At 48.4% G+C, this 17251-nt stretch overlaps 1 protein-coding gene across 1 annotated transcript in view; it reads right to left on the bottom strand.

Annotated features, from left to right (window-relative positions):
- The window catches only part of Lrrk1 (leucine rich repeat kinase 1), a 153309-nt gene that overhangs the window by 12839 nt on the left and 123219 nt on the right, over positions 1-17251 (bottom strand). Inside the window, exons 21-28 of the mRNA XM_076851422.2 lie at positions 15100-15271; positions 12166-12329; positions 11108-11247; positions 9021-9270; positions 6077-6243; positions 3408-3605; positions 1763-2040; positions 435-629 (exon numbers count right to left, since the gene is read on the bottom strand). Of these exons, the coding sequence (XP_076707537.2) occupies positions 435-629; positions 1763-2040; positions 3408-3605; positions 6077-6243; positions 9021-9270; positions 11108-11247; positions 12166-12329; positions 15100-15271 (1564 nt within the window). The remainder of the gene's footprint in view (positions 1-434; positions 630-1762; positions 2041-3407; positions 3606-6076; positions 6244-9020; positions 9271-11107; positions 11248-12165; positions 12330-15099; positions 15272-17251) is intronic.

Here is a 17251-nt window from a genome sequence, read left to right as displayed (position 1 = left end):
ACTGTGAACCTTGCTTCTCACAAGCAACCATTCCCCCCCATTACTTTACAAAGAGATACTTAGATTCCCTCTGCTCTTGCATTAGAGGTTATGTTACTATAAAGGAATTGATACACATGTTGAATGGTGCTCAGAAGTTATGGATTTCAGAGCATTTTGGGTTTGGGGATTAGGTATACTTAACCAATAAAGTCTATGCAAATATCCCCAAATCTGAAAAATTCAAAAGAAAGTTCATTTTTCCTGAGAATAATACACAAAATGATAGTGGGTATGTTAGGGGCATTAACTATCTACAGAAGAGGTGATCAGAGAAGGTTGCCTGTTGTTCTTAGTAAAGGGTGGTAGGCAGCCATACACACATTTGCCATTGTCTCTGCCACAAGGACAGGAGGTCCCAGACCCCAGGCCCTGTGTCCGCCTTCCCCTCGTACCTTTTCTGGTTTTGTGTCCCAGCACTCCATCATGAGTGCCTGCAGTCGATGGAACTGCACTTCCTCTGGCTGCCCCAGAATGGGGCGGATGCCCTTGGACAGCTTCTTGGCAATCTGAAGCTGGTGGTGGCCCAGTGCAGGACGCTGTCCCGACAGCAACTCGTAGAGCACCATCCCATAGGAGAACATATCTACCTGGGCAGAGAGGCAAGCCAAGTCAGGTCCCCTGCCTGAGCCCAGTGGCTTTTGGCAAGCTAGCCCTGAGGTGGAGGGAGCAGGGAGACAGACACAATTAAATAAGGAAAACGTGGGTCCTGCTAAAGGAAGACCACCAGTGATCCCTCCACCAATTCATCCATCTATCTCTATCTGTCCATCCAATCAACCATTGGTCTTTCTGTCCATTTATCTACACATTCTCCCATCTACCTATTCATGTATCCTTCCAACCACCTGTTCTTTTATTTATCTACCCATTTTCAATCCATCCATCTACCCATCCACACATCTATCTGACTACCTGTCCTCCTGTGAATTTATCCATTCATCTTCCCATATTTTGTTCTTTCCATCCACCTATCTATCTGACTTCCTGTCCTACTGCCCATTAATTCATCATCCCACCCATCCACCCACCCATCCACCCACCCATCCATCCAATCATCCTTCTAACCAATAAACTCACAGTGAGAGCTTGCTAACCTCTAGGTATTGATTAAGGGACATAATGATGGCAAGACCCTTGGCTTAACAGGTTTTGCAGAGGGGCTGTGTATGTAACTCATAGACTGGGAGTAACTCCTAGATTACAACCTGTGTCTCTCATTTTAATTTTCATAAAAAGGCCCAGCAAGGAAAGAATTATACAGGCACCTGCATAACTTATAAGGGTCAAGAAATAACTTTCAGCAGGAGAATGGCTGAGAAAAGACTGGAAAAGTTTTAATGTGACTGTTTCTAATTAAAATCCAAGTTTTAGGGTGAACACCTTATCTGTGTTATGTGCTATGAAGAAGTTCTGATTTCTGTTGCTCTGATTTGACTTTTCTATCTTGAGCAACAAACACAGGTGCCAAGTTGATACGCTTACGTCATTCTCAAAGCAACTAGTCAATGGTCCATCTAAGAATCACCCAATAGTCAGAAATTGCAGATGAGGGGAATTTCTATGCTGGGTGATTAAGTAACAAGGCCAGCAAGGTCAGAGAGAGAGAAAAGTGCTGAGGGGCTGCTGAGCTGGGAAGCTCCAGGGGCCGTCAGGACTGTTTGGCTGGCCTCAGAAGGGACTGTGGGGCGGAGCCAGGGACAGCAGTGGGTTGGCCAGGTACCTTCTCATCATACACGATGCGAGGCCTGATCTCTGGGGCCTGGTAGCCAGGGGTGCCCTCCACACCCAGGGCTCCCTCGTGAAAGGACTGCCGTGAGATCCCGTAGTCAGACAGCTTGATGTTGATGTGTTCCTTGACATCCAGGGACCACACCAGGATGTTGTCCGACTTCAGGTCGCAGAAGATGATGTTCTTTTTGTGCAGGTAGGCCAGGCCTGAGGCAATCTGGTAGGCTATTTTTTGGGTGAGCATGTGTCCCAGGGGCATAAAGGAAGAATCTTGCAAGAAGAAAAAAAATATGACAACTTTGAAATCCATCAAAATTTCAATTTTTTTGGAATAAAATGAACATTGTGGTAACTGTCTCCCCTTCTTCCATTCTCTCTCCTGCTATCATTTGTTCCCAAAGGCCCATGTGTTAAAGTCTTGATTCCCAGCCTGTGGCACTACTGGGAGGTGGTGGCACCTTCGAGAGGTGGGACCTAGTGGAAGGAAGTTAGGTCACTGGGTGCATGACCTTGAAGGGCCTAAGGGGACCCTGGTCCCTGCCCTCTCCCTTTCTGCTCCCTAGCCGCCACGAGGTGGGCTGCCTTTTCTCCCACCATGATGTACTGCCACCACTGGCCCAAGGCAACAGGGCCAAGCAACCAGGGATTGGAACCATGAGCCAAAATAAATCTAGCCTTCTTTTAAGTGGCTTTTGTCAGCTATTTTGTCTCAGTGGTGGAAAGTTGGCTGATCCATCTCCCAATACTCTAAGTCCCACTGGTGCGGGCTCACTATTTTTCAAGATGGACAGAGAATGTTCTTTTTAAATGAAATGGTATTTCGGATAGAAATGCTCCTGTGAGAGCTCCTTTCATGCCATCTCATGCTTGGAATTGCTGGTGTTTTCACTATAAGGGCAAGGATTCAAAATCCCATTAGTTCATTTCAGGTCAGGGTGGTCTCGCTCTTGAGAACAGAGCTGCAGATACAAGAAGTTCATTTAAAATTTTTCCTTTTCACGGAGGGAGAAGAGACTGATTTTAATACCATTTCTTCTTTAGTCCAAAGTTACCAACTTTCATTCTTTTGGCAGCTCTTTGGAGTTTAGCCAGCATTTCTCAAGGTAAATTCCTTTTAAATTTCTTAAAAGATTCAGATATGACACAACGGAACCCAGGGTCTCAGACTTGACAATGGTGGGCAGCACAGTGCCTTAGTCAGAGAAGGGATTTAGTTTCGTAGCTGGTGGGCTTGGGGTGCCAGCTGCTATAATTTGGGCCCACCCAGGACTGCCTCATTTTAAGCTTGATGCCCTCCCTGGGGGCTATTATTATCTCTCTTATAGGAAAGTAAAATAGCAAGTTATGGCAACCTGGACTTGGAACCTGGTTCTGTGACTCTAGAGTGTGAGGTCCTCAGGCCCTACCAACGTCACCATCAAGGGTTTAGGCCTGGTGGGGAGCCTTGCCATGGGACTGGGTCACTGAGACCACCTGTGGCTCTCTACTTTTGTACCCAGACAGCCGGGTCAGGCTGGGGGGAGGCCTTGGGCCCACGGCCTCCCTGAGGCCTGCCCTGCCAGCCCCACTGCCCTGGTGGCCTCCTGGAGGCAGGGCCCAGGCAACCCCCTGGAGGCTGTCCTCTGAGTGGCCCGTACCTTTAGCGTTCTCAGATAGTACCGTGTTGAGGCTGCTGAGCGGGGCGAGCTCCAGGGCGAAGCAGAGCGGGTGGATGCTGATGCCGATGAGCGACACGATGCAGGGGTGCTGCAGGGCGTGCAGCATGCTGGCCTCCTGCCGGAACTCCGAGAAGTTCTTCATGGCATCTGTGGCCCGCAGGTGCCTCAACATGGTGTCTGTTGGGGGACAGCACGGCCTTCAGCCACCCAGGGAAGACAAAGGGCTTGGACATGGGTGAGGCAGCCTCCCAAGGGCCACATGACATGGGGGGTCTCGCAGGATGGGAGGGGTCAGGTGGGGCAGGGATTCACATCTTAAGGCACACACTGAATAAGGGATTGCAATGTCAGGGCCCAGATTTGGCACCAAGGGGTGGTACCGTGGGCTGATGCTAAGCCCCCTCCTTTTCAAGCACTAAATGTGGCCCTCCACTAAGGCCCACCTGGCCCTCTTGATGGAGGACTGCCACATGTGCCCACCCTTGTCACCAGAGAGGGCTCTCACCCCAGACCCATGGTCAGCTACCCAGGAGTCCCAATTATGTCTTCTTTCTTTTGCATCCGTGGCATCTCACTCAGCAGCTGAGTCAGGCAATGTCTGGAACAAGTCCCCTTAACAAGGCCCCTTCCTCTGTCCCCTTAAGGATGCTGAGGCTTAGGTCGCTGCTAGTAGCCAGGATCCCTGAAGGTGGAAACCAGCAGAGCCCAGGGCCACTGGCCTGTGACAGACATCTCAGGCCAGAGCAGACAGGTCTGGGAGATGGTGGGTGATTTCCAACCCTACACTGTAAATTTCTTCCAATACCCTTAAAATTCTGACAGCCTGCATGAGACCCTGGAGGGGTCAGGACACTGCCCGCCGGGTGTGACCAGCATACACAGAATCAGCTGGGCCCAAGGCCACCAGGCAGGGTGCATGTAGGCCCTGTTTGTCCTCTTGTGTTCTGTCTGTCTTGTCCTCTTGATTCTGTCTCTCCTCTGTGTTTATACGTTATAGTAAGTGATTGTTGGGGGTGAGAGTTCAAACAGCATGACAATCTGGGTGATCGAAGGCACTGGCTGTGCCAGATCTATGTGTGTGCAGCCACTTGGTTCTTAAGTATAAAGGTTTTGTTTTCCACATTGGGTCCTTAACCCATTAGAAATTTATGGTGTGCAATCAGATTCAAATCTGCACTCCATTTGGCGTGTCTGTCTCCCCTGACCTGCTACATCATCTCTGCAGTCTGCCAGCTCCCTGCCTGTGCAGGCCTAGGCCTGCCCCAGAAGGAAATGGCCTTAATGTCTGCAGATTCACGTCATGACATTTTCAGGGCAGTCCTCTGCGCTTTGTCTTCTGTTGTCAATGTTCTCAGTTCTAGGATTTTCTCATTGCACGTGCATTTTACAGTTAATCAAATTACATGTAGATACGCCCTGTTGGGATTCAGAGGAGAACTAAATGGAATGATACACTGGTTATTCCTTGATACCACATGGTTTTTATTTTATGGTTTTTATCATGGAGCACGTTTGCTAATGGGTCCTTGTTGTATGTAGGGACACTGCTGAATTCAGATGCTCTTCTCACGTCTAGCAATTTCAGGAAACCCTGATTGGCTCTGACATTTGTCAACCAAGTCTGTTAGATCTTCTATGCAGAAAGTCACAGTCTCTTCAGACAATTACAAGTTTCTCTCTTCCTTTCTATGTTCTGTATATTTGTCTGTGATTTTAATTTTGCTACCCGGAGTATAAATTAGCTTTATGACCACACAGTTGACCTATTCTGAGCCAGGGGCAGTGGAAAATATAATTTTCAGCAGGCTGGATGGAGGACTGGCTGGGCATTACATGGTACCATAGTTGGAACATGTTCCCTGAAGTTCACATGTTGAGAGCTTCATTCTCAATGCAACAGTGTGAAAGCTGGAGCCTCATAAGAGGTGACAAAGTCAAGAGGGCTCTGTCTTCACAAGTGGATTCCTGTGGCTGTCTCAGGAGTGGAGTATTATCACAGAAATAGGCTCATTATAAAATAAAGTTCGGCTCCCCTTTTGCTGTCTGGCTCTCAGACTTTCTTAACCTTCAAAGGCCCTACCCGATGCCAGAGCCACCCTCTTGGGCCTCCCAACCTCTAGGACCACAAGCTGAGTACGTTTCTGTTGCTTAGTAATCCCCAGCATGTGGTATCGTTACAGCAGCAGAACAGGACTAAGACAAATGGTGATGGGTTCTTCTTGGTGGAGAAAATTCCTGAACCATCCATGATGCTTGGGGCTGAGTATGCTGCCTCTAAGGTGGGCAAGAGGAAGCTCCTTTTTTTGTGGTTGGGCAGTAGGGGAGAAGCATTCCAATTCATCCACTGGGAGTGCCCACCTTCCTATGCTCTGTGCCTATGCCTGGCTCAGAGCAGATAGATAGGAAGGTGGTCTCTGTTCTCGGAGGGTCTTGGCTAGACAGGAGACTCATCTCAAAGAGTGACCCCTAGGCCTCACATGGCTTGGCCTTAAGCAGAGCTGCCTTGGGACCCACACTGGCCTTGCCCACCCTCCTTGCCTCCTGTACCATATGTGTGTCACCTCAGGTGCCCCTGAGATGGCAGGGAGTTTGACCAGAGAAAGCAAATATCTGGGGAAAAAGTAGTGTTATGGTAGGGCCCCTGTTACCTGCTGGAACATTAGCAAAATTCTTAAATTTCTTGATGTGGAATTGCTTCACAGCCACAGGCTGGCCCTGGTACCGGGCTCGGTAGATGACAGTGCCACTGCCACCTTGGCCCAGGATGCTGCTCTCGTCCTCATTGTGCTCCAGCTTGCTGTTCTCCAGGAAGAGCCTGCAACATACACAGCTCAGGGTCAACCCAATGACCACACCCAGGGTCCTAGGCCAGGTCATTTGTTCCCCACGTGAGAGTCACAGTTCAAGCCATCTGTGAGGATGGACCAATCTGGGTTAACCCTGGACCTGCCACATGCCAGTGGGCAAACCATACCTTGCCAAACCTCAGTCCCTCCCTCTGTGAAGTGGGCTCATAATAGGAGATAACCAGGACATTTTGACGACACCAGGCTGAGGGTACCAAAAATGGTGGGTACAGAACAAGGATCCCTTTGGATGTTTTACTCTGAAAGATTTTGTGCTTGGACAGTTAGCATCCCTCGGACTTCCTCACACTGAAGTTGTCTCTCTACTTTTTATTATGCCAAGACTGTATATGCTGCCATGTGCTGCCTGGCCAGGGTCCCCACTTTCCCGATTTCACCCAAGGGCAGGGAGCGTCAGCCACCTCACTGGTCTCTGTGTGCTAATCCTAGTGAAGAGAGATTTCTACCAGGCTTTTGAAAATACTAGCAGTTGCTCCTGGACTTGGCCTTCTCTGCAGATTCCTGGGGAGTGGAGGATCTTGACTTAGAAGGCCAGAGCTTCATGGACCAGTGGCCTAGAGCCTTCCTGGCAGCCCAGATGGAGGCCAGGGCAGAAGGGGCAGGATGGCAGGTCCTCTGTGGGCTTTGATGCTCAGGGGCTCTAGGGCTGGCATGCAAGGCCTGGGCCTTCATGGGTGCTCTTCGTTACCCCAGGTCTGCGCTGTTGCCAGGATTTTCAGAGTCTGCTTCTCATTCCTTGAGACTCCTCTTTCTTTTCAGAAACATTACAGTGAAAAGGCAAAGCAGGGAGCCAAGAAGGGAGGAGAAGGCAGCCAACCTGCTGAAGTTCACCTGAGTTCCCCAGCACCCTGGCAGGTGCCCCGTCCAGGCAGGGGGAAGCCCTCACCTGAGCCTTCCTGGCCCCACTGGCCTGGCCTGCAGCTGGGGTTGTTTTCCATGACTTTAGGAACAGGTTTGTGGTTGTTCAGACTGCACAGCTCAATCACATCACCCTCTACACCCACTGCAGCCCTTAGGGGCATCACAAAAGATGGGCTGGAGTTGTTCTCCAAGCACGCAACAAAACCACCTCTCACCTAGGTTGGCCATGGGGAGCTGGGGAACACTGGGGATCCCTCAGGGGCTTTCTGTTGGGACTTGCACAGACTCAGGGAGTGCATGCTCTTGTAGGAGCCACAGGGCAGAGTTCTGCCTGCCAAACTCCAAATTTGGGGGGTGTGATGGTTTGGGGCTGTAGTTGGGCCCCAGATGAAGTCTGGAGCACCTCTGTTGAACTGTGAATCCTATTCAGATTGTCAAAGTTTCCAATTTCCTGTCAAATAACTTAATTTCAGAATTCTGCTACAGCCTGATTTGATTCAAACCAACAGGAACAGTACAATCTGGCTTTTCAAATTCCACACAGTGAATTCCACATTCAGTTGGGGTCTCTAAGCTAAGACGTAAACATAGCAAAGTACAACAAATGAAAATCCAAAAATTTGAGGGGGTCTCTAATTGGGCACCTCCCTAAAAATATCAACCTGATATTTTATCAGATTGTATTTATGTATATACACACATATATATACATACATGTGTGTATATATATCTCTGAGAACTAAGAATCCTCCTCATGTTAAAGATCTAGGAATGAAGGGAAGTCATTTTGCAAGAGTGGCATCTGTCACATACGTTCATTTGTGAGATTATTGGGGATGATAAAAAGAACTGCTGGAATAATCTAATGTAGGATGCATTTCCTTCGTTTAGTTACTACTATACTTTTGGTGCTGGGGATGGAACCTGGGCCTCATGCAGGCTAAGCACGTGCTCTATCACTGAACTCTACCCCCACTCCTCCTCAATTTAACAGTCAGCCAGAAGCATGCTTTGGAACCCAATTCTGCAAATTCACAGAGTATTCCACATCTGCTTGAAGTGATGTAGAAAATATGAGAATGCAAATATTCTTGTGGAAAAAAGGGGGAGAATTTAGTGTTCTTTAAAGAAACCAGATACAGCATGCATGCCTTTCAGTGAGAAATCAATAGAACTTTAGAACTCCAAAATGCTGGGAGCCACTTGATAGCTAATCATCTCCAGGGAGACCAAATCACAGATTTGGTTTCCTATCCACCAAAGAAGATGCCATGTTTTACTGAGGACTTGGATTTTGTTGCCATTACCAATTGGGTGGGACCACAGAATACTTCCTCCAGCATCTTCTCCCAGTTATCAGTCATGAGCAGGGATAGAATCAACTGTAGAGCAGTTAGGGGACCAAATGCTCAGCCTTGGGGCTGCAGTTGGGAATAAGAATTTGCCCAAAGAGTAAAATGAGACTAGGTTTGGGAGCATTTTCCTTCCTAAGGGGCTGGAGCACATCTCTTTACCTTCCATTCTTCTAGCTGGCAGAGAGATAGGAACTAGAAGTGAGGACTAGTTCAGCAGTAAGGAGCTCTAGCTCATGAGAGGGGAAGAAAGGGCAGTGGTCCCAGATAGCTTCACCTGCGAGGTGCCCAACTGGGCATGTTTAGGCTAGTTCCCTTTTAGGTTCCCTCCTGGTTCCCTTTTAGGATGGAGACCTGGGATCTGATGGGAAGCAATGGCTGCCACCTCAAGTTGGCCACCACGGAGTGACCTAATGGAAGGGGTCTGCCCTGGGACTGATGGGCACCTGCATGGCTAGAAGCATAGCCCTGTGACCTGCACCTGTGTCCTGGGAGGGGCCCTGGAAGCATACCTGGCTGGGAAGTCTGTCATGAACAACTCGGGCACCAGTTCCTGGAGTGGCACAGGGAGGTCTGGGTGTCTAGGGCAGGTGATAAAGTCCCGCTCGATGGCCGTCAGCACACAGTCTTCCATGTCGAAGTACTGCACGCCTTCTGATTTCTCACTGGGATCCTTGTGCTGGGCCCAGGAGGTCTCACAGACAGGGCAGGGCACATACTGCTCCATGAGAGGCGTCCCATCACTTTCTGTGGCTGTCAGGGCTAAATGGGGACAGAGAAGGAGAGCTCACACGAGGTAAGGTGGCTGCAGGTGGGTCTCCTGAATAACAAGCACCTTGTAAACTGGGCCAAGTGTACCTTCACAGCAGGGGTCCGGCCGCCCCTGCCTGGATCCCAGGGAGAGTCCAAAACTGAGTGCCATTGTTCATTGTGAACATCCATGTTCATCATGAGTCCAAAACTCAGTGCCTTTTTAGACAGTGCTATTGTTCATCTTGAAAGATGTTCCCTGGGAGTAGGTGAAGATGCACCTAAGAGCTGCCTGGTGGTTTTGATCCTGAGCAGGGGCCTTGAAACCATGCACCCATGGAGAGGCTGGTGGAGCAGGGTGAGAAGGAGACCAGGAACCCCACCTTCATGGCTGGGGCTGGATCTGAGCTATACTCCAGCCATCCAAACACAGCTGGCATAAGGAACATTCTTAATATTAGACACAAGAGACTTGAAACTACTATGATGCTTTCTAGAAGAGCAATACAGGGAGGGGGAATCATGAGTACAAAGGACAGTAGACAAATCTAGTCATCTGACATGGGTTTCCCTGAGCAGAGGACATAACTTTTCTGTGTGCCTCTGATTGGTGCAAAGAAACATTGGCACCCTTGGGGCTGGCCAATGACCTGCTCTGTGCAGGGTTAGAGGGGAATGCCTACAACTTCCTGTGTACATTTGACTTCCACAGGCATCCTGCTGGGAGTGGCTCTTGGCCACTGGCTGGTGGCACTGGGTCAAATTTCCCAGCATCTGAAGGTGGGGGGCACTATTGGATGGGGAGCTGCAAAGTGCCAGAGGGCTGATGTGGGCCAAGGGCCCGCCCCCCCTTGGATAGCCAAGAGCCCCCAGATTCTCACAAATCACATATTAAACAGGGTTCTTTGAAAGCCCCTCTCTAAGCCATTGCTCCTTGTAGGTTACCCTCCTGCCAGTACCCAAGGGGCCCCAGCCGCCAAGGAAACCAGACCCTAGTGGCTGGAATGTGTATTCAGCAACACCCTGCCACTTCTGTAAGCACTTTTCCTGATGCTGTCTTTTGGATGCAGGGGTCTTGGGCAGGTGAGGAAGTGGCTCAGAGAGGCCGAGGGACTTGTTTGAACAGGTAGTTGGTTCACTGGGATCCCAAACCTGCTCTGCACTGGCTTGGCCTCCAGTTTTCAGAGCCTGAGGGAGAGCTCACCGGTCTCTCGTCTCCGCCCCATCACCCCTGACAACCTCTTCCCTGCGGCCCCTCTGGGTGTTTGTCTCCACTCCAGTAACAAAACAAACAGAGGACCTCAACAGCACTTCAAAAAGTATTTTCTTTGGTTGAACGTCAATGACAAAGCTGATCCAAAGGGTCTGAGAAGGGCCATGTGGGAGGCTGCTTACCACTGAGGAGTCGGGGAGGCGGGGAAGGACAGGTGCCCTCAGCTCTGCTGCTCCCTTCCCCCTGCCAGGGGTGGGCCTCCGTCTGCCAGCCCCCTCTAACTTCAGACCCTCTGTCTTCACTGTGTGCAGTGGCCACACTTGACTCACATGGAGCATGTCCTTGGGCCACACGTGGGATCCAGAGTCACCTCTCTTCCCAGGGGCCCGAGTGCTGGCACATTCTCCGAGGGGCCCAGTCCACACCTTCTCACGGCATTCCCTGCCCAAGCCCAGAGCCCGAGTCCCCTGGGGTTAGGTCCCTTACCAAAGGGCCACCCCCCACCTCCCCTAACACACACTGGTTTTCTTGGTCTGAATCCTAGTGGAATTTCAATTTCCCCAAAGGCACAGCCCCATCTGGTTTATAAAGAAATAAAAGGATGGTCAAAGGCTTGGTTCAAGAAAGTTCTCTTACCAGGAAACCACTGATCGATCAGGGAATTGACATGATCCGTGATAAAAGCCATTGCTGAGAAGTCCCTCATTTCCGACTGGCAAATGATTTTAATCCCTCCACTTTTCTTCTTTTTCCAGTTCACATCAGAGGATTCCACGCTGCAGCCCAGAAATGAAAAGGAGACCATTGTGAGTCTGCTGAGGTGACTTGGGTGATCTCCAAGGTGGACCCCGCCCTAGGGACCTGGAGGGGGCCCCATGCCCTGCAGGACTGCTAGGAGATCCCTCTGCTGGGCACTTGTGTTTGTGGGTCTGTCTTGCCCTCATCTCCTTCCCCACGTCATCCCCACCACAGTGACGTGGCCATAAGGAGGAGGACTTTGCTGTCAGGATGCTCAGGGTGGGCTCTGACGCTCAGATGGGACCCCGACGGAGTCCCTTCTCTCTCTGAGCCACCGTGGTCTCATCCGCCATGGTAATGGTGAGCTTTAAAGCAAGAACATCTTCACGGTATCTTCTCACACAGCTAAGGATTCTTTGGAAAAATTCATGGTAAATATTAAATAATCTTGTGCGTTGATCATTCATTAAGTCTGTTGAGCTAACTTCATGTGTGTGTCTCTAAATAAATTAATTAATACATAAAAAAGAAGAGAAAGAGCATCTTGTCAACTTGTTAGGCCCCAGCGTGGGATCGAAGCTGAGGATCCCTCGCGCCCACTCGTCTGGTTTCTCTCAGAACAAGGGGGTGGGCTGGTGGTCCCACCACAGTGACTGTGGGAGGTGCCCACTGTTCTTATTGCTAGCTCAGTGGCTGCCCATTTCCCTCAAGTCCTGGGCTGTGGCTGCCACATCTGCTCTGACCATTCCAGTCCTGCAAAAGGAGTATGGAAAGGGTGAGAAGACGGGGACCTCGGGACATTCACAGAGGGGCTCTTGCATTTGCAGCAAGCTGCCGTGAGGAACCCCTCTCGGGAGCACTCTGGTGAGAGTGAGGCTTTGCCCAGGGGGCTGTTGTGGGGATCCTTGTCCCAGCACCTTGCTGAGCTGGGCTGGTGGGCTTCCAGATGTTCCTACCTGAGGTAGCCCCCATCAAAAGTGACCAGAAGCCCCTCCTGCCAATAGATGGTCTGATTTCTTTTCACTCTGAATGTGCTACAGCGATTTCTCTGGTTTCCTGTGAAACTGTAAATGGTGACTTTTCTGTTCCTGCTTTTAGTATTCTTCTTGTTTTCAAAAAGCTGAAAGACAGACAGAAAAGACCCTGCTTAAGCATTCCGTGCTCGCCGCTGGCCCTGCGCAGAGCTCTAACGAGGCCTGGGCGGCCTCATCTTGATAAATCACCATGGGCTTCCCACCCTCTCCTCCCACGCCTGCCGCTCATCCCTGCTGCCAAATTAAACGCTGCATGATCTGTAGGGGTCTCCTGGGTACCCTGGGAACAGATTTTCCAAACGATTGAAAATAGACTTTTCTTTTTAAAAAAATCTTTTCCCTCTCTGGCTTCACAAGTAAAAATTTATGTTAGAAATGTGGGCAAGGCAGAAAAACATGAGAGACAATAAAACAACAATTTAACACCCAGAAGACAAGTCATTAATATTTAGTTACCTAGCATTCCAGGATTTTAAAAAATTTACATATACATTTAAAAAACAGCCTATGTTGTATTTCTTTTCTTTTTTAAGATTATCTTTATTTTATTTATTTTTATATGTTGCTGAGGATCAAAGTAAAATTTATTTGTTTTTATATATGCCTCATGCATGCGAGGTAAGTACTCTACTACTGAGCTACAACCCCAGCCCTGTATTTCTAATTCTAGTATAATTTTGGGCTGAGGATGTGGCTCAGAGTAGAGTGCTTGTCTGTCTGTCCACTGCATGTGAGGTCCTGGGTTCAATCTCCAGTACTGAAAAAAAAAAAGTATACTTTTAAAAAACATCACTTTTCCCATGTCATTAAAAATTCACTCGGAACCAGGGTTGTGGCTCAGTGGTAGAGCGCTTGCCTGGCATGTGTGAGGCCCTGGGTTCGATCCTTAGCACCACATATAAATAAAGAAAAAGTAAAAAATTCCACTGGCAACTAAAAAATATTTTTTAAAAAACTCACTTAACATTCATTTTGCTAAAGCTGTGAAGTATAGTAATTTCTCAAATCATTCCCTTCTTTTGGACGTTTAGATCAATGCCAATCTTTTGCTTCCTCAAATATGGCATGCTGACATGAAAAAAGCACAAAGATTTATCTGGTTCAAAATGATTTCCTCAATTCAGGTATTTAGCTGTGGGGTTATTGATTGAAGGGGCTGAAGGTTTTAAGGCTCTGGTTGCTACAGAGGAACTGGCTTTTGGAACCTTGAGACCATCATACACACTAACCTCCAATGTTCCGCCTCTGGGTATTGAGGTTCACTCTTTGCTAATTTGATAGGTGAAAACTGGCATCCTCTGCTGTATGAATTTGCATGCCTTTGATTAGAGATGCAACTGAACTCTTTTTCCCCCTGTCACTCATCTGAATTTCAATAGAACTTCTTTCCAAAGTTTGGGTGGGGGATGCTGTTGGGAAGGATGCTTGCCTCAGCACCCAGCTGTGCCCTGCTTGTGAGCTCAGCCTCCCAAGATGATGGTGCTGGTGACCTCCCACTTAGATGCAGAGTTCAAAGGGAGGGCAGAGGGAAGGATGAAACCTTGGAGAGACAGTGCCTGCACCCCACTGCACCTTCCAGGCGTTATAAACAAATCTCCTTTCTGCTAACACAGGCTGCCACAGTTCCTATTGATTTTCGGGTACCTGCATTTATTTTTCTTCCACTTTAATAAAAAGGGAAGATCAAAGAACAGCTTTATGGAGCCAAGAATTTATAATTCAGTAAGCGTGTTCTAATTAGAAAGTAGCAAAAGTAAGCTCACACAGAGATCAATGTCAAAAGGATTTAAAAGGCCAGATTTATGCCAAGGGTTCACAAACTTAGAGTGCATCAGAATTCTTTGTCCAAATCAGATAGCTGGGCTCCATCCTGGAGTTTCTGAGGCAGTGGGTTTAGATTGGGGTGCAAGAATTAGCATTCCTTGTATGTTACTATGCCAAGCTAATTCTGCTGATTTGGAACCCCAATTTGAGAACCACTGCTCGGGGCAAATATTATTTCCATAGTATTTATGTTGAATGACAGCAGGCTACTGCTCCATAACCCTAGCTGAACCCACAGGACAAAAGTCCTTAGGTTAGGTCTTTTTTGGTAACTAGACCAGGTGTTCAAGGTTGGCTGCAAAGTGGAATCACCAGAAGACCTTAAAAGATACCAATACCTGGGTGCCCACCACCAAAGATGCTGATTTTTTTTGTACTAGGAATTTTATTTATTCATTTATTTTTGGGTACCAGGAGTGCTGTACCATTGAGCCTTATCTCCAGCCCTTTTACTTTTATTTATCTATTTATTTATTTTTGAGATAGGGTCTTGCTATGTTGTTGAGGCTGGCCTTGAAATTACGATCCTCTTATCTCAGCCTTTCGAATTGCTGCGATTACAGGTGTGTGCCACCACACCTGTTCCCAAAGATTCTGATATGAATGGTCTGGGGAATAGTCTGTGTTTGTTAGAGCCCCTCTGGGTGAGTCTAGTGTACAGCCAGGATGGCAAGACCATGCGTCTGAAGTCATGGACCAGTGGCATCACTTGGGGAATAGTGAGAAATGCCAATTTTTGGTCCTGGGCCACATCACTGGGGGTGGGGCCCAGCAACTTGTATGCTCATTAGAACAAGCTTTCTGGATGATTTGGAGGTGGGCTGACATTGGAACACCTGCTCTAAAGGGGTGTTCTAAGTCTGGTGGACACTGATGATATTCATAGGATGGTTCAAATAGTTTGTGCCTCCTGGTTCTAGCTCAATGGCATCTCTGAAGGAGAAGAGTCTTCAATCTGGTCCCACTGGGAAACAGGACATCTTCCCTCTCTCAAGGGTGCACTGCAGGTGCCCCCCCAGAACCCACAGCTACCTGCAGGTCCATCTCGGCCAAGCTGATCAGCATCCGTGCTATAAATCTTTGCCAGAAGCCAACAGGAACGAAGCTCATCTTAAACACCCGCTGGATTGTGTTGGCTGTGGGGTGCCGCATGCCATGGGTGTCCAGGCCAGGTTTGGATGGAAGGAGATGTGGCAGGAGGTAGCTGAAATACATCAAGGGGACCGGTGACCAGCATGGACCAAGCTTTGCTGCAGGCCCCTGACCCCCTGGCAGAGAGCCTGGCCTGGGAGTCTGCTTCTCCAAGTGACTCAGGCTGTCCAAGTGCCTTCCACACAGGGCCTTTGGAATTCTATTTTTAGAAAGACAGGGTGGTTTACATGCTGAGAATAACTGCTCCAGAGGAAAATGAAGATGGCCATAGTGAAGGTATTTACCAGAGTTTCTAAGAGAGAGACTAGAATGATGTTGAGGGAAGATGTGAAAACATCTGTGGTCATAAAAATGTCAGACACAGCAAATTGAGGTCGATTCTCGGCAAACTGGGTTGTGGTTGGGAAATTACTTAACATTGACTTTGGTTGGTGGAGGAAAAACAAATACAGCTGCACAGTTCTAAGGACAATGCAGATATCGGGGTCAGGGTAACTTTTTTTGGTCTTCGAAGCTATTTATTGTTCTTGGCCAATTGAAACAACACAATTGCCTTAAAAGTTCGAAGGTGGTTGTTTTGCGCAAAAGAGGGATGTTTTATGAGAACACTTATGGCCATCGTAAAAATGCTGCATCACTGTGTGACTGAGGCGCTCATGTCTGTTGTCATTATAAAACAGCTGAAACCTGGGAGGTCCTCCCAAAAGCGTGCCTGAAAACTAGCATCCTCTGTGTGCTGTGGGGGTAGAAGTGGGAAAAGCACAGGGTGACCGCAGGCAGGGGCGTTGCGGGCCACCCTCTGGGTGTGCAGAAGCTAGAATCTTCTCAACAAACCTATGCCTTCAGTTTCAATCTTCTAAAAATAAATCCACTGCATTCCAGCAAACGTCTTTAGAACAGTTGGGAAGAGGCTGTCTCCTAAAATTTTATGCAGCTGGCCCTTCGTAGTTATAGGTTCCATATTTATAGATTCAACCAACTCAGATTGAAAATGGTAATAAAAAAGTCTATACATGTACAGACTTTTCTTGTCATTATTCCCTAAACAATGGAGTATAGCAAGTATTTACACAGCTTTTACATGATATTAGGTATTATAAGTCATCTAGAGATGATTTAAATTCTATGGGAGAATGTGCATAAGTTCTATGCAAATACCAGGCCATTCTCTACGAAGGCTCTTGAGTATCCATGGATTTTGGTATCCTCAGGAGGTCCTGGTACCCCATGGGTACTGAGGGATGACCATTTTAAGAAAAATTCTGTGACAGCCTGGTGGCCCAAGCACATAGGTGCAAATCCCAACCCTGACTTGCCTGCTCTGTGTTTGGAGCCCCAGGGGAAGGATAGGGTTCCCACCTGGCAGGTTGGTGAGGATTGACAGGGCTGTGAAGGTGACCTAGTGGACACAGTTGATGAGGTATTAGGTCTTTTTCAGTCACTGCAGGTCTTAGGTGAAAGGACATTCTCAACCACTGGGCTCGTGCCTCTGTCCCCACTTTGGCCTTCTCTATCTTAGCATCCTGTCTTATTTCCTCAAGTTTTGGAAATTCCATAGTTTGTTTTTTTTATATGCTCATAATTCTTCCCCTACACAGGAGGACCTCACCAGAACCTGCTATTGCTTTTTTTTCTGTTTCATCTACCCATGTCATGCTCAGCCTGTGTCTCACGTGACTGCTTACACTGGCTGGCTGTGCTCTGGGAAAGGGCTTCCTGCTTTCCTCTCTCTCTTTGTGGATATGTGCCTGGAGAAGGGAAGGAGCATCAGGTATCCCAGGGGCTCCAGTACACAGCTCAGTGCACAAACAGAGTCGGTGCTTTGTGAAGGCAGGGATGGATATTTCTGAAGGCAGGTATGACTTAGAAGTCAGTAAAGCCAAACTCTCCAGACTCTGATCACAGAAGCCAGATCTCAAGGGGAGCAGAGTCCCTGGAGAGAACAGTATACCTGGTTGAAGAGCAATTAGGAGCCGGGAAGGCTGTCCCAGCGGGTGAGCAGACAGCGAGCAAGATGGAACTAAAGAGGCGA

This window comes from Callospermophilus lateralis, chromosome 3 (assembly GCF_048772815.1).
Source record: "Callospermophilus lateralis isolate mCalLat2 chromosome 3, mCalLat2.hap1, whole genome shotgun sequence".
Lineage (NCBI taxonomy): Eukaryota > Metazoa > Chordata > Mammalia > Rodentia > Sciuridae > Callospermophilus > Callospermophilus lateralis.
Note: the sequence above shows the minus strand (reverse complement) of the source record. Positions and strands in the feature narration are given on the sequence as shown.